The sequence below is a fragment of the Myotis davidii genome, unplaced genomic scaffold, assembly GCF_000327345.1.
Source record: "Myotis davidii unplaced genomic scaffold, ASM32734v1 scaffold447, whole genome shotgun sequence".
Lineage (NCBI taxonomy): Eukaryota > Metazoa > Chordata > Mammalia > Chiroptera > Vespertilionidae > Myotis > Myotis davidii.
The window spans coordinates 275,102-298,440 of record NW_006297827.1 but is presented as its reverse complement, the minus strand read 5'-3'; the positions used below and the strand labels follow the sequence as shown (position 1 = coordinate 298,440).

At 37.7% G+C, this 23,339-nt stretch overlaps 1 protein-coding gene across 1 annotated transcript in view; it reads left to right on the top strand.

The window, feature by feature from the left end:
* Positions 1–23,339, top strand: part of FRY (FRY microtubule binding protein) — a 409,004-nt gene that overhangs the window by 178,579 nt on the left and 207,086 nt on the right. The window contains exons 15-17 of the mRNA XM_015570438.1: positions 13,896–14,067; positions 15,682–15,814; positions 19,838–19,945. Coding sequence (XP_015425924.1) covers positions 13,896–14,067; positions 15,682–15,814; positions 19,838–19,945 — 413 coding nt within the window. The remainder of the gene's footprint in view (positions 1–13,895; positions 14,068–15,681; positions 15,815–19,837; positions 19,946–23,339) is intronic.

Genomic DNA, 23,339 nt, shown 5'->3' with positions numbered 1-23,339 from the left:
CAAACAAACGCCGGCCACGGAAACGGGGAAGGCTTGGTTTCTGTAAACTCTTCAATTAGGGGCACTGCATAGCCAGGTCAGCTCCTCAGGTTGCCCCCTTTAGGCTCAGTCCTCCGTGATCACAGAACCCAGCTCTCAAATCCCCCGGCGGCGCCAGGAATCCCGCGGATCTCCTTTCCCCAGTCAGGGGCTGTGCCTGTCCCAAGGTACGCGGCTGTCTGCCACGCGGTCTCCCTCCGACCCTCTGGGCTCAAAGGTCTGGCAAACTTTCCTGCCCAAATCCCTGGGTTTTTGTGTTTTTTTTTAACCTTTCCAGGGGAGTTCTGCCCTTCCCGGCTGCAAACCATCTCACCAGCTGAGCAATTTCGCCAATTCGGGGTGGGTGTTATTAGTTTCAGCTGCTCACTCCATTTGCTCCAGGGCACAACCTGGGAGCATCTGCCTATATCGCTGCCATCTTCCGGACTCCAAAATCCTGTAATTTTTAAAAATATGTATTTTATTGATTTTTTACAGAGAGAAAGGGAGAGGGATAAAGAGTTAGAAACATCGATGAGAGAGAAACATTGATCAGCTGCCTCCTGCATACTCCCTACTGGGTATCTTGTTTTGTTTTTTTGGAGAGGAAATTCATTTGTTCTTTACAAGAACCAGCTCTTGGTTTTATTGATCTTTTGTATTATTGTTGTTGGATTTTTTGTTTGTTTGTTTTTGTCTCTATGTCATTTATTTCCACTCTGATCTTTATTATTTCCTTCTTTCTGCTTACTCTGGGCTTTTCTTGTTGCTTTCTTCCTAGTTCTTTAAGTGGTAGGGTTAAATAATTTATGACCGTTTTTTCTTGTTTTCTGAGGTAGACCTGTAATGCTATGAACTTTCCTCTCAGGACTGCTTTCACTGTATCCCATAGATTTTGGATTGTTGTGTTTTCATTGCCATTTGTTTCCAGGATGCTTTTTATTTCTTCTTTGATCTCCTTGGTAACCTAATCATTGTTTAATAGCATGCTATTTAGCCTCCAATTGTTTGATTTTTTAAAATTGTTTTTATTGTAGTTGATTTCTAATTTTATGACATTGTGATCTGAGGAGATGCTTGACATGACTTCCATCTTCTTGAATTTGAAGAGACTTTGCCTGTGTCCTAATATGTGGTCTATTTTTGAAAATGTCCTATGTGCACTTTAGAAGAATGTATATTCTATAACTTTGGGATGAAATATTCTAAAGCTGTCAATTAAAATATTTTTGCATGTATAAGATGCCCCCCTCCTTTTTCAACCCCAAATTAAGAAATCAATATTTTAAATATGAAATAGAACACACTTTTGTTTAGTCATTACTGCAAGAAATGTTTACATACCAGTACTATGATATTATGCAGCATATCACTTTATTTAGCCTCTGTTGCATAACTGCTCTCTTCGTCAGCACTATTAGTTCCACAAATATCAATTTCTTCAACTTCTATTGTATCACTGCTGTCTTCTAAGTCACTGTCTATATATGTGAGATCATCTTCATAAACTGGTGGTATTTTTTGAGCTAACTTTGTTCATGTTCTCATGGCCAACCCTTGTCTCCTCATGAAATTGAAGCACCATTTTGTCCTTCCTGTAAAATCAATAATGTTCATTTAGTTGGAAAACATTCTTGCCTGATATTGAATGACCTTGGTTGTCACACAAAAGCCACTTTGGTGCTCCTCCATAATCCAAGTCTTAAGCCTCTGCTCTAAGTTTGCCCATTTTGCTGCTTTTCCTCTTAAGGCCTTCTTCTTTTTTGGCATCTTAAGGAGTTGTTCTTCCTGTTTTCTCCACTGTCTGATCATGCACTCAGTGGGAGGTGGTCCAAACTGTCTCTCTCCAGCTCTATTTCCATGCTTTTGCATAGCTGATTACATTCAGTTTGAATTTTGCAGAATAAGACAATTGCTTACCATTGAGTATGATGTGGGTTGTAGGTTGGCTGTATGAGGTATTTATCTTTTATTTTTTGACATCATTATGGGCTCTGAATGCTCCAGTCCCTGTTGCATCTGCTCACTCTCCACCTCCACCTCCAATTACAGCATCAGTAGACATCAGTAACAATAAGGCTCATTATTGGAGGAAACCTGATTGAAAAGATATGGGCAGCTTCGCACCTGTGTGACTCCCAACTCAGCTGTATAAGATGCCCCTTGATTTTCAGTCTAATGATTTTAAAAAGAAATAGTATCTTATACATGGAAAAATATGGTAGGTCCATATGCTCTAGTGAGTCATGTACGATTGCTGTTTCTTTGCTGATTTTTTTTTTTTGTTTAGAGGATTCATCCAGTGGTGTCAATAGGGATTGTATTGCTATCAATCTCTCCCTTCATGAAGTTTTTTTTATGTATTGTGTGCTCCTAAACTGGGTTCATATATGTTTACCAGAGTTATATCATTTGTTGTATCGATCCCTTTAGTATTATGAAGTGGCCCTCCTTATTTCTTGTTACAGCCTTCACTTTGAGGTCTATTTTGTCAGGTATAAGTATTGCTACTGAAGCTTTTTCTTCATTTCCACTTGCCTGAAAAATTGTTCCCTTCACTATCAGTCTGTGTGAGTCCTTTGTTCTAAGGTGTGTCTCTTGTAGACAGCAGATATATGGGTCATGTTTTATTATCCACTCAGCTACCCTATGTCTTTTGATTGGGGCATTTCATCTATTTACACTTAAGGTTATTATTGATAGGTACTTGTTTGTCGCCATTTTTATTCTTTATGCCTGTGCCCTTCTTTCCTTTCTATTTCTTCTTTTTACAGCAGTCCCTTTAGCATTTCTTGCATTGGTGGCTTGGTGGTAATAAACTCCCTTAGCAGTTTGTTGTCTGCGAAGCTCCTGATTTCCCCCTTCAATTTTGAATGATAGCCTTGCTGGACAGAGTAGTCTTGAATTCAGTCCCTTGCTTTGCATCACTTTGTATATTCAATTCCATTCCCTTTTGGCCTAATGTGTTTCTGTTAAGAAATCAGTTAACAGTTTAATGGGAGATCCCTTGTAGGTGCCTTTCTGTCTCTCTGTGGCTGCCTTTAAGAATCTTACTTTGTGGTTGATTTTTGCCAATTTGATTACAATGTATCTTGGTGTCTGTCTTTTTGGGTTCATCTTGTTTGGGATTTTTTGTGCTTCTTGGACTGGTGTGACTTTTCTTCCTCAAATCAGGGAAATTTTCTGTCATTATTTCTTCAAACAGGTTTTCTATTCCTTGCTCAGCCTCCTCTCCTTCTAGTAGCCTTATTATGCAGATGTTGTTTTGTTTCATGTTGTCTCAAAGCTCCCTTGAGCTCTCCTCCTGCTTTTTAAGTTTTTTTTTCAGTTGCTCCTCTGCTTGTGTGTGTGTGTTTTTTTTCTACCTTGTCTTTTAACTCGCTGATGCGGTCCTCAGCTTCTTCTAGTCTACTATTGAAACTTTCCATTGTGTTCATTATTGCAGCTATGTCATTCTTCATTTCCTCTTGATTCTTACACATGTTGTTGAATTTGTCTTCCATCCTTTAAAGCATCCTTATAACCATTGCTCTGAATTCTTTCTCTGAAAAACTTGCTTGCCTCCATTTCATTTTTTTCCTCTTCAGGTGATTCCTCCTTTTCTTTCATATGGGGGTTGTTCTTTTTGTCTCCCCATTTTTGCTGTTCCTTTGTGATTGTTTCTATGTATCAAACTGCTATGCCACCCAGACTTTTTGAGTTTATCTTATATAGTAGATGTTTTGTGGGCCCAGAGGTGCAGTCTCTCCAGTCTTCTGGGTTGGTTATTCTAGGGATGGCCCCTACTTGGGATATTTGGGATCTCGTGGTGTAGTTGGGTCTTCAGTGTTATTGTCACATTCGTGGATGGAGTCTCTTCTCAGGGTGTCTGGTTATGTGGCTTGCTCTCTACCATGTTGACTGAACAGGACAAAATACAAGTCGACAAGACACAACACAGAGGGAACAAAACACAAATGTACTCACGACACTGATAACCCTAATAAAAGTGACCACCAGAGAAAAGAAAATTAGGAGAGAGAAAAGAGCAAAAATGATCTTGAGAAAAGAAAAAAAAAGGTAAGAGAGAAAAGAAGAAGAAGAAAAAATATATATGGGGAGAAAACACCACATAACTGATAAACCAAAAAAATGCAAACAACAAACACCCCAAAAAAGGGGAGACAGAATCTGTAGAGTCAGAGCTTATATACAGAAAGTAAGGTCAAGGATGCCCTAACCGGTTTGGCTTAGTGGATAGAGCTTCAGCCTGCAGACTGAAGGGTCCCAGGTTCGATTCCAGTCAAGGCCATGTACCTTGGTTGCAGGCACATCCCCAGCAAGGGGCATGCAGGAGGCAGCTGATCCATGTTTCTCTCTCATCATCGATGTTTCTAACTGTCCCTCTCTCTTCCTCTCTGTAAAAAATCAATAAGATATATTTTAAAAAAAAGAAAGTAAGGTCAAGGAATTGAATGAATATGGGAAGGACAACAGTTCAGTATAGAGGAGGTAGAAAGCAAATAAGTGGATAAGAAGAAAAGAAAAAAAATGTTAAAAAAATAAAACAACAAAGTGTATACATTTTTTAAATTTATTAATTCATCCATATTTTGAAAAAGAGAATAGAAGAGAGAGCAGGTAGGTTTGAGTTTATTGAATGAAACTAATTAAGCAATTAGGATAAGAGGAGAGCAAGAGAGGAGAGGAAAAACAAGCATAAAAAATTAACTAGCAAAGAAAGAGAAAGGAGAAGGTTGTGTGGACTTGGAGCAGGGGAGAGAAAATTAGATATATGAGTAAGCCAACAGAGACTATGATAATAATTACACATCAGTAAAGCAGACAAAGAAGATCAATTTTTAACAAAGGGTAAAAAGAAAGGAAAGAGAAAAACTAAAGTAGGAACAGGAGAAGGGAAAACAGGATGAAAGAGGGAGAACTGAGGAAGAAAAGGGTGGGGAAAATTTAAAAAAATAAAATAACAATTAAAAAAATAAAACTAGAATGAAGAAAAAGAATAAAAAATGAAAAAAAAAATTTTAATAAAAAATAAAAAAGATGTACAGTTACCCAGCACGTGTTCCTCCTCCTCCTCCTATTGCTCAGGCTGTAGTGCCCTCAAAATGCCAATGTGTATCAGGAAACACATCACGAAGGGGCAAAAGTGGCTTCAATTCTAAGAGTGGACAACGAGGATCTTCTTCCAAGACTGCAAAGTTGAAAGGAGATGACCTTCAGGCCATTAAGAAGGAATTGACCCAGATAAAACAAAATCAAAATTTTCACCAGATCCTCTCCCTAGTACCTTCAGCACATGCTCACTGTTCTCCCCATCTCGTCCCTCCCATGTTCATTAATTCATATTGCCCTGCGCCTAGTCCCATTTTCACTTCCTTTGATGCTCCTAGTAGTTAAGTCTTAACCCTGTAATTTTCGCTTTTAATTTTGATACCTCTTTATGACTTAACAATAAAAAGGATGTATGGTTTTTATCAACTGTCTCCAAAATAATCTCTTGTTATGCAGGGCGCACAGTTCTTTTCATTCATATATGAGTTCAGTAGTTGCTTCCCTAACTGCAAAGGCAATCGCATTAGTTGAGTAGCACCTGAGAGCAGCTTTGAGTTAGAGGTATGTTTTATACCCCATATAAGAGTGCTATGTGGGGCTGTTCAACACAAATGTAACAATGTATTTTTGTGAATGAGAGTTGGCATGTCAAATGCATCCTCTAGGTAAATAATTAGTGTAATAGTTTTAAGATTTGTTTTCTAAAGTTGATACTGTGGGTTATTTTTGTGAACAGCCTGATGTTTGGGACCTTTTTTTCTCAAAATAAACACGTCCTTATTAAACCAGGAAAAAAAATAAAAAAGTGAAATGTCATTCACTTCAGCTGAGTTTTAATTCCCCATGGGGTCTGGTTTAAGACCCCAACTCTTCTGTTTTGTCTGCCACTTCTCAGTTTCCTGTTAGGTAGTCAGCACCGTGTTACAGTTCCAAGTAATCCATTGCTCCTTTGTTTGGGCCTCTCTCCACAGCCTTGGCTGCAAGCAGGTGGGACTAATCTGCCCACTTAGCCTGTCTGCCTGCTGTCAATCTTAATCTCTCAAGTGTCTTTCCGATAGGGCTTTAGGTGGGGGTAGTGCTGTATAGCTTTTCAGGACTGAACACCCCTTTTCAACCCAGTCCCTGAGGGCTCTTTGAGGCTATTCAGAGCCTGTTTCCTTTGTACAGCTCAGGGTGCAGTCTGGGTGTGGCTGTATTAGCTGTCATGAGGCTGCTGGGAAGGGCTGGCTCTTCAGGAGAAAAATGGCTGTATAGGTTTAGAGCAGTGGTTCTCAACCTTGGCTGCACATTAGAATCACCTGGGAATCTTTAAAATCCTGATTTCTGGGCCTCATCCTCCAGAAATTCTGTTTCTTTGTTACTAATGTTGTGTCCCCGCCCCATAACAAAGAAACAGAATTTCCAGAGGGTGAGGCCCAGAAATCAGGATTTTAAAAAGATTCCCAGGTGATTCTAATGTGCAGCCAAGGTTGAGAACCACTGGTTTAGAGGGTCAGGAATATCTCAGTGATGGATTCCTGGTCACCTCTCCCTGTCCTGTTCTCCTCCACAGCCTCTCCCCAGACTCCACAAATCTGCACCTCCACCTATTCCGCAGCCATGGGTGAGTTTGTATTTGAAAGATCCTATGAGCTGGGTTTAGCAAATAAAAGTAAAGATAAAACAGAGGCAAAACAACTGCATGACTGTGAGTTTCTCTCCCCCGGCACTGTGGCTTGTTGCCTTTCTGGGCTCAGCCTCTCATGGCTAAGGACTTAGATCTAGAAGCCCCTGCTGCCAGCAGCCCTGTGGACTTCCTTTCCACAGTTGGATGTTATGCCTGTTCCCAAGGGATGCAGACTTGGTGCCATGCAGCTTTCTTCTGACCCTCTCAGTCCAGTGGTCTCACGTCTCTCTCAAGCTCAGATTTCTGATCCTACCGTTCTCTAGGCGTTTCTGCCCTTCTCGGCTGAGAATTGCCTCACCAGCTGTGTCTACTTCACCAATTCCAGATGGATGTTATTCAATTTAGGTGCTCATTCCATCTGCTCCAGATAAGTCTCCGTATACGTCTGCCTATTCAGCCACCATTTTTCCCTCCGGGCCAGATTGTGTTTTATATATGTTTTGGAAGTAGCTTGTGGAACAGATCTAAAGGTTTATCTCACTGCAGATCAGTATTGCTCCACACTCAGCAGTTAGGTGATTTCCAGGTAAGTGTTCATCTTAGTTCAATCCTAATGGACTTCTACAGGCACCCTCATCATCATAAGAATTTACACATCTGTGAGAAGAGTTTCTTGATCATCCATTTCTCTCATTTTTGTTTTGATCTAAAAAATGCCAGTGGCAAAAAGAACTAAAAGCATATAGATTAGAAAGGAATAAATAAAACTGTCTTTACTCACTGACAATATGGTTACCTCTATAGAAAATACCAAAGAACCTACAGAAAACCTACTAGAACTAATAAATTATTTTAGAAAGTTTGTAGGATATAAGATAAATATATAAAATTAATGTATTTCTATATTTTCAGAATAAACTATTGGAAATTGAACAATTTATAATACCAATGAAAACAAAATATTTAGCAATAAAGCTAACAAAATATGTGCAAGATTTATATACTGAAAACTAAAAAAAAATTGAGAGAAATAAAAAATAAATAAAGGAAGAGAAATACTGTTTGTAAATTCAGAGATTTAAGATTATACAAGGTTATTTATTCCCAAATTAATCTAATTAAACCATAATTCCAATAATAATCCTGCTTTTTCTATAGAAATAAATAAGCTGATTCTAAAATGTACATGGAAAGTATAAGGAACTAGCATAACCAACATAATTTTGAAAAATAATGAAATTGGAGGACTGGCATGTCCTGATTTCAGAATTTACTATAAAGCTACAGTGGTAGTATTGGAGGAAGGATGAATATAAAGACCAATGAAACAGAATAAAAAATCCAAAAACATACCCACACTTATATGGTCAATTGATTTTCAACAAGGGTTCCAAGTTATCTCAGTGGATAAAGGATAGTCTCTCCAATAAATGGTGCTGAACAACTGGATATCCACTTGAAAATAATAAACTTTGTCCCATAATTTTCACTGTAAGCAAAAATTAACTTAAAAGTAAATATAAACCTATGTAAAATACATTATAAAATTTCCAGAAAAAAAAATAAGATCTTTGTGAACTTTGGGTGAGCAAAAATTTTCTCAGGACATAATAAAACATAAGTTACAAAAGAAATGTTGATAAAAATTGAACATCACAAAAATAAAAAAAAATGTCTGCACTTTAAAAGACACTCTTAATAAAATGTAGAGTCAGACTGGGAGAAAACGTTTGCAAAACATATCTGATAAAGCACTTCTATCCAAAATTTATAAAGAACTCTCACAATTCAACAACAACAACAAAAACACCCAGTTTTTTTAAATGGGAAAAATGAACAGCCTCTTAACCAAAAAGAGAGGTAGAAATGACAAATAAGTTCATGAAAAGATGTTCAACATCATTAATCATTAGGGAAAAGCAAGGGAAACTAAAGTGCAAGGTGCTAAGAAGATTACAGAGCAACTGCAACCTCGCAGTGTTTTTATGATAATGCAAAAAAGGTACAACCACTTTAGAAAACAGCTTGGCAATTTCTTATAAGATTAAACATACATGTACCATATGATCCAACATTTCCACCTCAGGAAATTAAATTCAAAAGGTTTATATGGATATTTATATCAGCTGTATTTATAATCACTAAAAGTAGGAAAGCAGCTCATGTTCAGCCACTGGTAAATGGCCAAACAAATTATGAAGCATCGATATAATGGAAAACTCTTCAATAAAAAGGAACAAACTACTGATATTGCAACATCTCAAAAGCATTATGCAAAGTGAAAGAAGCAAGACACAAAAGGCTATATATATGGTTTGATTCCATTTATATCACATGGAAAAGGCAAAACTATAGGTAAAAATTAGACAAAGGGTTGTAGGTTCTGGGGTTGAAGTAGAGGACTGACTAGAAAGAGGAACAAGGGATTTTTTTGGAATGATGGAAATATTTTATATCTTGACTGTGATGGCAGTTACCTGATATATGTGATAGATGATAGATAGATAGATAGATAGATAGATAGATACATAAATAGATAGATATTTCTCAAAACTCAAAAAATGCATGAGCCTAGAAAACATTTCATGAAAGGACTACTAAAATACATGAGGGAATTAATAGACTTTTTAAAAATTCATCTTTATTTTTTGAAGTATTACAGATGTCCCCTTTTCTTCACCATTCACTCCTTCCACCCCTTTCTTTCCCCCTCCCCAGGCCTTCACCTCACTATTGTTAGTCCATGGGCTATGCATATATGCATATAAGCTCTTTGATTAATCTCTTCCTGCCCCCCACCTTCCCTCTGAAATTCGTTAGTCTTGTTTCATGCTTCAGTGTCTCTGGATCTATTCATCAGTTTATTTTGTTCTTTAGATTCCACATATAAGTGAGATCATGTGATACTTGTCTTTCTCTGACTGTCTTATATCAATACTCTCCAGGTCCCTTTATGCTTAAATATTTTAAAGTTAATACTCTATCATTCTATAAAACAGAGAGAGAGAGTATTATTGAAGGCCATAAAATCATAAAGTACACATTTGATTGGGTATAAATGAGCCAGAGAAACATTCACCAAATCCTGGGTGGACTATTATTACACGTTGAAGCTTGGATAAATAGTTAAAATGAAGAGGAGTCAGTATTACTTAATGTTATGAAATGTAAGCCTGTACCACAGAATAGGTGATTTGGGCAACCTGACTTGAATGTATAGCTTCCCACCTACTAATTAGGTAGTCTCAGTTTCCTCACCTGAAAACATGGGAGTAATCATGCCTTCCGTCCATGACTGTTTTAAAGATGAGAGTTCTGGATACATTTTAGGGACTCAATAAATTGTATATAGATTATCATTCTTAGTGCTAATAATTTTCTGCTGTAGGAAGTAGTCAATTTTGGGAACTTATTACTTCATGTGGTTTGCAAATATGAGAATAAGTGTTTTATACATGGTTGTATAAGGAAGTACTGATGTTCTAGTACCTTCTGACCTTTTAAGATTATTGTAGTGGGAGTGTCTTACTGACTGATCCTCTAGAGCTGTTACTATGCCTTACCTGAGCCCAAGAAAGACAACACTCTGACCCAGAAGGCCTTCCTTTAAAATACACACACACACACACAACACACACACTAAAAATAAGGAAAAGACACACACACAATCATCAACTTATCTTCATAGCTTTCACTTACTGGAGAGAGGAAGGGAGAGGGATAGAGAGTTAGAAACATCGATGAGAGAGAAACATTGATCAGCTGCCTCCTGCACACCTCCCACTGACGATGTGCCCGCAACCAAGGTACTTGCCCTTGACCGGAATGGAACCTGGGACCCCTCAGTCCACAGACTGATGCTCTATCCACTGAGGCAAACCAGTTAGGGCAACCTTCCTTTTTTAAAATTCATTTTTATTGGATTTATTAGGATGACACTGGTTAACAAATATATACAGGTTTCAGGTGCACAGTTCTACAGCACATCACCTGTACATTGTATTGTGTGTTCACCACCCCAAGTCAGGTCTCCTTCCATCACCATTTATCCTCCCTAAACCTTTCCCCACCCTCTGCTCATCAAGCATTACCCTATCCATGAGTTCTACTCTTTTTTTTCTTTTTTGCTCAATCCCCCCACACCCAACCCCAGCCACTCCCGCAACAGCTGTCAGCCTGCTCTCTGGCTCTGAGTATGTCTCTGTTTTGTTTGTTCATTTTGTGTGTTTTTTGTTGTTGTTCTTTTTAAAAAATAATCCTTTATTGTTTGAAAATATTACATATGTCCCCTTTTTCTCCCCATTGACCCACTCCAGCCCGCCCCCGCCCCCCATCCCAGGCCCTCATCCCTCTGAGATTCCACACTCTGTTTTATGCTTCCATGACGCTGGATCCACTCTGTTCATCAGTATATTTTGTTACTTAGATTCCACATCTGAGTGAGACCATGTGATACTTCTCTTTCTCTGACTGACTTATTTCACTCAGCATGATACTCTCCAGATCCCTCCGTGCTGTCTCAAAGGATAAGAGATTCTTCTTTTTTTACTGCTGCATAATATTCCCTGGTATAAATGTATCACAGCTTTTTTATCCACTCATCTACTGATGGGCACTTGGGCTGTTTCCAGATTTTAGCTATTGTAAATTATGATGCTATGAACACAGGGGTACACACATTCTTTCTGATTGATAGTTCAGATTTCTTAGGATATATTCCTAGAAGTGGGGTCACTGGATCAAATGGAAGTTCCATGTTTAATTTTTTGAGGAAACTCCATACCGTTTTCCATAATGGCTGCACCAGTCAACGTTCCTACCAGCAGTGTACTTGGGTTCCCTTTGCTCCACATTCTTGCCAGTACTTACCATTTATTGATTTGTTGATGATAGCAAATGAATAGGTGTGAGGTGATACCTCATTGTCATTTTAATTTGCATCTCTCTAATGATCAGTGACTTGAAGCATTTTTTCATATGTCTCTTGGCCATCTGTATGTCCTCTTTGAGGAAGTGTCTATTTAGGTCCTTTGCCCATTTTTTAATTGGATTGTTTGTCTTTCTTCTGTTAAGTGGTATGAGTTCCTTATATATTTGGGGTATTAACCCTTTATCAGCTCTATCATTGTCAAATATGTTCTCCCATGCAATGGGCTCCCTTTTCGTTTTGTTTATGGTTTCTTTTGCTGTGCAGAAGTTTTTTATTTTGATGTAGTCTCATTTGTTTATTTTCTCCTTAGTTTCCTTTGCCCTAACAGCCATGGGCAAACTACGGCCCGCGGGCCGGATCCAGCCCGTTTGAAATGAATACGGCCCGCGGGCCAGCCCATTTGAAATGAATAAAACTATTGAAAAAAAAGACCGTACCCTTTTATGTAATGATGTTTACTTTGAATTTATATTAGTTCACACAAACACTCCATCCATGGTTTTGTTCCAGCCCTCCGGTCTAGTTTAAGAACCCATTGTGGCCCTCGAGTCAAAAAGTTTGCCCACCCCTGCCTAGGAGATGTATCCATAAACATACTGCCACGAGAGCTGTCTGAGATTTTGCTGCCTATGTTTTCTTCTAGGATTTTTATGGTTTCACAACTTACATTTAAGTCTTTTATCCATTTTGGGTTTATTCTTGTGTATGGTGTAAGTTGGTGGTCTAGTTTCATTTTTTGCATGTATCTGTACAATTTTCCCAGTAACATTTATTGAAGAGACTATCTTGACACCACTATACTAGTACTAATATGCCGTTGCCCTTTGTCAAATATTAATTGAGCATAATGGCTTGGAATGGTTTTGGGGGTCTCTGTTCTGTTCCATTGATCTATATGCCTGTTCTTGTGCCAGTACCAGGCTGTTTTGATTATGCTGGCTTTGTAATAAATCTGGTATTGTAATTTCTCCAACTTTTTTCTTCTTTCTCATGATTGCTATGACTATCCAGGGTCTTTTGGGGTTCCATATAAATGTTTGGAGTATTTGTTCTAGATCTGTGAAATATGCTGTTGGTATTTTAATAGGGATTACATTGAATCTATGGATTGCCTTGGGTAGTATGGACATTTTAATGATGTTGATTTTACCAATCCATGTTAGTACATTTTTTAAAATATATTGTAATGGTTTTTCACAGAGCAGAAGGGAGAGGGATAGAGAGTTAGAAACATCAATGAGAGAGAAACTTCGATCAGCTGCCTCCTGCACACCTCCTACTGGGGATGTGCCCACAACCAAGGTACATGCCCTTGGCTGGAATCGAACCTGGGTGGGACCTTTCAGTCCACAGGCCGATGCTCTACCCACCAAGCCAAACCAGTTAGGGCCATGTTAGTACATTTTGTTCATTAGATTCCACATATGAGTGAAATCACATGGTACTTGTCTTTCTCTGACTGGCTTATTTCACTTAGCGTAATGCTCTCCAGAACCATCCATGCTATTGCAATGGGTAAAATTTCTTTCTTTTTTGCAACTGAGTAGTATTCCATGTATAAATGTACCATAGCTTTTTTATTCCTTCATCTACCAGACACCTGGGCTGCTTCCAAATCTTAGCTACTGTATATAAAGCTGAAATGAACATAAGGATGCATATATTCTTTCAAATTAATGTTTCAGGTGTCTTCAGATAAATTCCTAGAAATGGAATTGGTGGTGTTTCTTCTTATAAGCTCATGTGTGTTTATCAGTAACAGGTTCTGTGGCATTGAGTTTTTAAAATTTATTTTCCAACTTGCCAGCCTTTTGAATCCAAAGTCAACCACCTGCAGTTCCAAGCAGGTGATTTTTGTTTTGTCATTCTCATGTGGAAATTCTCTTTTACTTGGTCTGTGTGAATTCATACATGTTGCATCTCTCCTTCAAGGAGACATAGAGCCTTTGGTTTGCTTAGTTTACCTTAGTGGCAGCTGGCCTGGAGGATGACTGCTCACCTCTGTGAGGTATACCGAGGGTCCCCCAAACAGAATGAGAATGACCATCTCAAACGTGCCCTCCAAGACTTGAAAAATTTCCTGCTTGTTTTTTGTGACATTATAACAAATAGTAGCAGAAACTGTATTTTATTTTCATAGGTTTGGCATAAACTCTTGTACTTTTTCAATTACTTTCCCACACTAATCTAGATGGCAAGCCACACTTAACTGCCCTACAAAACTGATGGCTTAATTGCACCACAATAATTGGGTATTTCTTTGTATCACAAATCCACTGTCTCTTACAGAGAATGAACATCGGTTTAAGGGCCTTCTTGGTCATAGCTGATAGCTTACAGCAGAAAGACGGTGAACCACCCATGCCCGTTACAGGCGCTGTCCTCCCATCAGGAAACACGTTGAGAGTGAAGAAAACATATTTGAGTAAAACACTCACTGAAGAGGAGGCCAAAATGATAGGTGGGTTTCAAAGATGTGTTAGATATGGGACTTATTAAGGCTTTAAATGGATACAAAATATTTACCCTTAGTGATACACTTTGAAAAAATATATGTTTTATTTTCCTCACCTGAGGATATGTTTATTTTTTTATAGAGAGAGGAAGGGAAAGACAGAGGTATATAGAGAAATATCCATCTGGGAGAGAAACATCCATGGTTTCCTCCTGTATGTGCCCTGACCAGGAATCAAACTCTCAGCCTAGGTATGTTCCCTGACCAGGCGTGGAACCCACAACCTTTTGGTGCATGGGAGGATGCTCCAACCACCTGAGCCATCTGGCCAGGGCAAAAAAAATCTTTATAGAAGTAGCTATGCTGCCCTTTAAACTTTTTGGAACTTTCTGGTAAACATTTTGCCATTTTAATGTTAGACTCTTATCTGTGGTCTTTTCAAACTTCTAATGTTGATTATCTATAATTTATAGTAGATTTCTAAGACATCTGTGTCCTTTGGTAGATAATCTTGTTTATAAAGCAACCACATATACATTTCTTTATTCATCCATTTATTTGTTCATATTTATAGTTTTTTTTCTTCTTTTTTTTTTAGTAAAATTAGTTTAATCTGTGTTTTACCACACATACTGGATTATGTTAGGGGTTTAGCCTATATGAGATTTTCATTCTAATTTAACAATCTTAATCCTAAGATTATATTTACTTCTTCCTGAGAACCTGAATTTAGAAACCTACTACAAAGTTTTTTAAGATAGTAACTAGAATTCAAAGGCCTAACAAAAATACATGAGGACATCTTTTGCTATAAATATAGGGTGTTCCAAAAAAAATGTACACACGTATTTTGAATAATTATAAAGGCAGTATTTATTAGAATACATTTCATTTTCAAAATTGTGCTATCAGCTGTTAAAGTGTTTACATTTTTGGGGACACCTTGTATTTATCTTTTCTGCAATGCTTAAATTAGTTCAAAAAGATTTAATGCATGAAAAATAACCATTAATACTTATTTTATTAAAGTATAAACTTTAAATGCAATGCAATTTACTTTTCATTTGTATTATATACAGAAACATATAAAATATATGTTTGAAATACATATGCTATACATATGTGTCTATCCCTATAGGACACTGACACTGTATTTAATGAGACCAGTAAAGTAATATAGCTAAAATATATATTTCCTTTATTTTAAAATTTATGATGTGAAGTCATTTTGTTTATTTTATTTTTAAAAATCAACACATATATTTCAGAGAATATCCTCACCCCAAGTGAGAATTATCCTTCATTCATTAATAAGGGGGAATTTTCTTGTACTAATTAAAAATATAAAAATTCTAAAGTAGGACTTTCTGTTTCCTTGTTTATTTTAACTATTCTGAAGAATATTTCCCATTGAAGTATTAGAATTCCTATTTATTCCTAAATTAAATGATTATTTGGTGAACACCACTAAGTGCAGGGCACCGTGCTAACAATCCTGCAGATAAGAGATTGAATTAGACTGTTCAAAGAAGCCATTACCCATAGAAAGTCTTCAGTAAAAAATGACATAGAGGATAAATACAATTTAGTCAAAGATGTAAATGTAATGCATTTTTTCAGGCATGTCATTATATTATTCTCAAGTACGAAAAGCTGTGGACAGCATTTTAAGGCACCTTGATAAAGAAGTAGGAAGGTGTATGATGCTAACTAACGTCCAGATGTTAAACAAAGAACCTGAGGACATGATCACGTGAGTACAGTGAGGACTAAGTCTCAACAAAGGGTTGATTAACCGGAGGACACCAGCCAAGATTCTTCTCATTTATTCTGTGTAGCTGACCCTTGAACAACATGGGCAATAGAGGCCCTGACTCCTGCACAGTTGAAAATCCATGGGTAACTGTTTCTCCCCCAAACTTAATTATTAATAGTCTACTCTTGATCAGATATCTTACCAATAACATAAACAATTGATTAACTCATATTTGTATGGTATATGTATTATAAACTGTATTATTCCAATAAAGGGAGCTAGGGAAAAGAACATGTTGTTAAGAAAATCATAAGGAAGGTAAAATACATTTACAGTACTGTTCATATTTATTAAAAAAAACCTGTGTGTAATTAGACCCATACAGTTGAAACCCATGTTGTTCAAGGGTCAACTGTATTTTATTCTTTCATTCTTTGAATCAGATTTTTAAGAAGTGTTAAGATTGTAAAAACATACTTTTGTAATATTTGAGTAAATCTGAAAATAAGGTCAAACCTGATATTGATCTATTTTGGTTGTATGTGAAGTAGCATTAGGCCAGTAAGTTAGAAAATGAGCCCCAGACTCATTCATTGGTTCACATTTTTCAGACATGGCATTTTGCTCCCAAGCTTGATTACAGTGCTGTACTTCCCATTTTTCAGAAGCGGTGTTTTGTTCGCAAGGTTGATCACCAGTTTACAGACATTCCATCTTTATAAATGTGAAATTCACTAGTTTCTGGTGATAGTCCTGAACTGAGAGACTTAAACCGGCTGAATAGTCTCTATTCAACCATGTCATAGAAATGCTGGATTTTAAGAAAGCATTTTTAACTTTGAATGTAGAAATGAAATGTTCTTAAGCCAAAATCTAAGATCTAGATTTAGAATCAGAGTTCTACAGAAGAAACTCATACAACTTATATTTGCTACATTTGATTAATTATGGCAGAAACTAGGGATTGGGTTTTAACTTAACTTTTTTTTAAAATCCTCACCCAAGGATATTTTTCCATTTATTTTTTTAGATAGAGTGGAAGGGAGGGAGGAGACGGAGAGAGAAGGAGAGAGAGAGAGAGAGAGAGAGAGACTTTAATGTGAGAGAGACACATCCATTGGTTGCCCCCCGCATGTGCCCCAACCAGGCCTGGGGCTCAAACCTGCAACCGAGGTATATACCCTTGACCAGGCATCAAACTCACAACCCTTCAGTCTGAACGCTGATGCTCTAACCGCTGAGAAAAACTGTCCAGGGCATTAACTTAACATTTTAACAAAGCTTCTATTTTGCTCTTGGACTGTGGATTAAATTATGTTTGGCACCTGTGGCATACATTTCCAAAAATACATAGTTAGGAAAATTTTCTTTGTCACTCAGCATATTCAGTTCCAAATACCACAGTTAAGTAGAAGGTTGCTACCTACATAGGGAAGTTTATATTTTTGGTGTGTATTTTACGAGGGTGGCATGTTGAAAACAAAGTATGACAAAATAAAACAAGAAGAGTAAAAATTACAGAATTATTTTACTAGTAAATACATATTTAGCATCATATAAAGTTAAAATGAAAGCCTCCTCCTCAGAGCTCCACTTGAAATCTGTCACCATTCCTTGGCTTGGTGTGATTCCTCCAAGACCTTTCCCTGTGTCAGCACAACTATAGATATACATTTTTTACAAAAATATGGTATATACAATGCATGCTATTGTATAATGAGATGAAGATCATATAAAGACTTTTCAACCAAAGTGACAGCAGAGTTGAAACTGACCAAGGATAATAACATTAAATATATTGTCTGTAGCTCTGGCTCTTACCTCACAATGACCAGATTGTCCATAAACCTTTAACATCATTATTACATACTTTTTGAATATATTAAAGCAATTTTAAATTTATAATATAGAAGATATATGAAATGCTTTTCAAACTTCTGGTGTAGAGTTCTTTCCTCTTTTAAAACAGTCAAGAAATGAAAGGTCTTTACAGGAAGACTTTATTAATAATCAAGATGTCACAAAATAGAGTCAGGACCGAACAATATATTCAAAACCATAAACAGGTACAGATTTAAATGTACATGTAAAATTTTCATTTGTATTTTAGCCAATACCTTAAACTTTTCCCAAGATGATTCTGTACTTTTTCCTATTGAACCATCTTGAGACCCCCAAATAGGACTAGGAATATTTTTCATGCTCGGTTCTAAGGCAGATTCCTGAGTGGACAGTAACTCTTTGCCACGTTTAGGAGAAGAGTGTTGAGGTCCACACCACGCTAATGGGAATGATTATTGGAGTTAATATTCAAGGTTGGTCCACCACTTTCCCAAGTCCTGCTTAAGGTTTGAACTTAAACACTAAGCATTCTGTGTCATGCCATTTCCATTTCCCATCCCTTTCATGGTTCATGCTAGCAGATAATAGGAATAATATATGTTAAGGAAAATTATGTTTTGGGGGGCTCACATGCTTCCTGTAGAAGCTCAGCGAGCAAGGCCTACAGTGGTAAAAGGAAATCCTACACCAATTAGAACCTCTAATCTAGGCTTGGAAGCCTGCAAGAACTAGCCTTGGACTTCAGGCTAGGCAAGGTCATCCGTTTTCTGACAGATACGAAAAGTAATCCCAACTGTTAAAATATCCAGTGAGCAAGTTAGGAGGACTATTTAAATGATTCATGGAGTTGAATATGAACAGTTGGGAGAAATCCCTGGGCTCTACCTTTGTCAGGTACTGAGGAAATTATTTGAAGGTTCTCTTTTTTAGCCAATTGAAAACCATGACACAATAGCTCCTCTCCACAGTCCTCATGCACACCATGCAGGACCATGGAAAAGGAGAGAAAATAGTCTCATGACTTTCCACAGAAGCAAAGTATTTTAGAAATCAACATAGAAGTATTTCATTTTTCACATAAACAGTTTTGTATTCATTCTTAACAAACTTACAAGAGCATGCTAGAAAGAAATGTTATCATCTTTAGAATGTAGAGAATTCTCCTTGTTGCATTTCTATTCAGACCACAGTTACTATTCCAAGAAGGAATTACTACTATGCTACTTTGCATTTTCATTATTGTATTTTGTGTCCAATAATTATATTAATTTGGTGACAATTTTATGTTTATTCTCAGAAGACTCAATCATCAGAATTTAAATATGCTGTCACTTGGGTTACTTGAAAAATTTGATGGGTAGTTAAGCTTTTCTATAAAGTTTATTTGATAAAATATCTGATTAAAAGGTAGTTATTTAAATAACTAAAAATGTAAGCAATTTATTACAGAATTTACATTTTTCTCTCAGATTTTACAATAGTGCAGAAGGCATTAATTACTTGTTGACATTTATTCTAAAGAGAGAAAAAAGAAAGAAGGAATCTTCATAGAGGTCAGGTCCATTGGAATAATTTTTAAAATCAGAAATGGGTGCAGAGCAATATGCATTGCAGTATTTTACTTGACATGATGTAAGACATTTTTGAAGCACTTCATTTTAAAAAATAGTGGGAGCTCTAGAGGAGAAGCACAACTCATGAAGAGAAGCTTCCATAAGTAATACTTTAATAAAGAAGAAAAAAATAGAGAAGCTTCCAGATGTCATGCTTGTTAGAGATAGTATTGCTTGTACAAAGCCCCATTTTTAAATTCTGAAAGTAGGAATAACTATTGTGTATTTCTTACATGCTGATGCATTTAGGAATTTCAATAAATTCAGTGTTTTTAATGCAGTCCATAGGGACCAAATCCCAATTGAATGGCAAGCTGCATGGTGGAATGCTATTGGTATCAGCATTTTTCTTTTCAGATATATAACTCTGACTAACATTTAAATGTTTATTAGTTTTCTCAGCTGGAAAAGCTGTAAAGGGCATAAACAATTGAAAATAATATGGAGCAAATAGCAGACAGTGATTCAGAAAGCATGGATTCTAGTCTTTGTTCACATAGTTGCTCAAATTTTTTAAATTTATCATAACTATTGACTATGTTTAAACTTTGTTTTCACATTCTAGGGGTGAGAGAAAGCCCAAAATAGACCTTTTCAGGACATGTGTTGCTGCTATTCCCCGGCTGCTTCCTGATGGGATGTCAAAACTTGAACTCATTGACTTGCTGGCTAGGTAGGTGGCAATGGTCGTGGACATTCTTTGATTAAATTGATTTTAATCATGATTTACCCAAAAAGAGAATGATTATTAAAAACTGACAAAGATTTACCAAATGAGGCATTATTCTAAGTACTGTGTGTAGGCAAGGAGGTATAAATAAAATTTTTGTGGCGTTCAAGAGGTTCAAGAAGTTTAAAATCCAAAGTAGAAACCAACACATAAGGTAACTAACAATCCAAGGCCTTGAACTGTGCAATTAATAGCACAAAATGTCACAAAATTCAGTGCCTGGAGGATTACTATGGCCTGGGAAAGTCGGCACATAACTCCTGGGAGAAAGTAGAGCTGGGGCTGCCCTTCGAAGGAAAGATGGAATTCAGAAAGGCAAAGGGGTTGATGTGAGCCATCATAGCGGTGGGGCTGGGATGTGAGTAGATGAGACTGACTGGGAAAAAGTTAATTCTAGGCCTGATTTCAATCTGAAGCCCACAGAAACCTCCTCCGGGGGATGGCGGAGGAAAGAAGGTGGGTAACAGGGATCCTCAGCTAATTTTAGTGCTTTAGAAAGCTGTCCCAAAGCATATATTCATCATCCTCCCCATCCCACACAAGAACCACAGTCCGACTAGAACCTAAAGTTAATTTGCTTTGAGTGAGATTGTATCATTTTTGTTAAGTAAGGTTAACTTTCTCATTGATCTCAGGTTCTTATTGACAATTATGCCTATCAATTCAAAAATCAAAAGTGACAAAATGATCTAAATGCCATTTAGAAGGTATCATCATAAGAAACACAGGGTGCATGGAGGAAAGGGAAGGGGAGAACAAAAGTTATCCTTGATTAAAAAAAAAAAGAAAAAGGAAACAAAAAGTAGTTTAGAAACTCAACAATAAAAAGAAATGACATGAGAGGTTGATTTTCAGCTCATCTTTACCTTTAGATGACACATTCAGACTGATGTAGTTTTAAATAGAAGAATAACATAACAAATTCTATTTTAGGCAGGTTAATCTGATAATGATGGAATAAAGAGTAACAAATATTAGTGCATATTGAATAAAAGTTGCATTATGTATGAATAATCTTGTTCACCCACATTCTCTAGCCTTGGAGAGCACCCTTCCATCAATACCCAAACAAAATACCCAAGCTCCAATCCCATATGACTACAGGTCACCCAGTGGCCTCCCCTGGCTTCTGGGTGTCTCCATGGAGTACGGCGTCTTCTGGCCATTGTGGCCATTGTGCTCCTGCTCTGGACAGCCATCCTGGTTTCCTCTGTTGACCACTTCCTTCTACCAGTCAATGACTTATATAGCCTACTGTTCTTCCCCATTGCTCTTCATTCCAAGTATAAACACAACCACTCCTTTCCTACATCCAGTCACCACTAGCACAAGGATGATGCTGGTTTGTGGGGTTTACTGAAGATTCATTCCTTTGGAAATCACCATTCCGGGCCGTGGTACCTCTGACCAAAGCCTACTACCCCTCCAACTAATCTGCAGGCCAGCACCACACTGCTTTCCTACACATCCTGAACAATCAGAATGGCTGGACACGTTTCTCATTTAATTCCCAGTCTTCTGTTTCTTATTAGTTACTAGTTGTTGTTTTCCTGTTTCCTGCTTTACAATAGTAAATTTTATGTTTGTCACAAGATGATCTGTGATTTTCTGGTTAAAATCTAATAAAAGTAAAAGTGAGAAAGATCTGGGTGGATGAAATAGCAAGTATATCTGATTGGCAGCTGTCCATTCATATTCTTCAAGGAACAAACACAGGGACCCATGTAACCCTTCTCCCAGCTTTGTCCTCTTCTCCCTTACCTGCTGCAACCCAGACTTGTCTTGATACATTCTTTTCATTCAGTCTCAGTTCCATGACAGTCTGGACCTTTTTCCTCTTCAAAACTCCACTTTTATCTTCTATTGGGTCTTCTGTTCCTAAAGCTCCTTCTCCCCAGCCCCCACCTCAGTCCTAGCTCTTTATACTCCAGTGATATTTTTGAGCATTTACACTGGTCAAATGTGAGCGCCATCATTTCCAGAGGAGTGCCTCTCCCCCCCCCACCCCCAAATATGAAGAGCTGTTCAACCTTGGGACTCTCACAGTCCTTAAAATGGTCCCGCATTGTGGTTTTAAAGATAAAACAGATGCTAGATTGGAAATTATGAATGAGAGCAAAGTTAAATGAAAAATAGAATTAATCTCATTTAGAAAGCTGAGAGCATTGGCCCTTACTTAAAAGCTTCATCTAAATAGACTGTGACATGGCCTTTAGTTTGATTCTAAAGACAGATGCTGTCCTGGCTTCATGACTATATTGGTTTGCTCAGGTTGCCATAATAAAGTACCACAAACCAGGTGCCTTAAACACAGAAATCTGTTGTCTCACAGTTCTGGAGGCTAGATGTACAACATCAAAGAGCCAGTAGGGTTGGTTCCTTCTGAGGTCTCTGAGAAAGAATCTGGTTCCGGCCTCTCTCCTGGCTTCTGGCATTTTCTGGCCGCCTTTGGTATTCCTTGGCAAAGAAGCATCACCCCAGTCTCTGTCTCCATCTTCACAGGACGGTCTCCCTGTGTGCATATCTGTTTCCACATTTCCCCTTTTTATGAGGTCACCATGGATCAGGGTTCACCTTGCTCCAGCATGGCCCTGGTTCCATAATGTCTCATTCCGAGGTCCTGGTGGTTTGAATTTCAGCCATGAATTCGGGGAACACACAATTCAATCCATAACAGTGGCCATTGTCATTAGTTAACATTTACTGAGTGCCTGTTGTCCCTGTCTTAAAAAGGTGGCTTGTCACCTGCAGAAGCTTATTCTCTATTCTCTGTATAGGCAGGTAAAATGCAGTAAACACGAGTAATAACCGTAAGATGGGGAAATCATTTCAAGCATTTTTCATAAACTAGTGTTTTCGCACTCTGGGCTGCAAAGATGGCTTAAAGCTGCTTGTACAGTAAAGGAATCTTTTTTCCCAAATGCGTGGACTTCAAGGGTGAGGGGACTCCCTTTACTTCAGCCTTAACCAGAGCAGCTCAGATTTATGTATTATATATTAGAGTTCTACATAAAAGAATTCATAGAGGTGCTGATTGAGATACAAAGTTTGTAAATTCCTATCTCAGACAGTTCTTAATTGGAAGCCAGGCTTTAAAAGGGGTCTCAGTTTTCTTTCAGCAGCTGTAATCTCCTTAAAACTGTGGACTTAAGCCCTAACCGGTTTGGCTCAGTGAATAGAGCGTCGGCCTGCGGACTCAAGGGTCCCAGGTTCGATTCCGGTCAAGGGCATGTACCTTGGTTGCGTGCACATCCCCAGTAGGGAGTGTGCAGGAGGCAGCTGATCGATGTTTCTCTCTCATCGATGTTTCTAACTCTCTATCCCTCTCCCTTCCTCT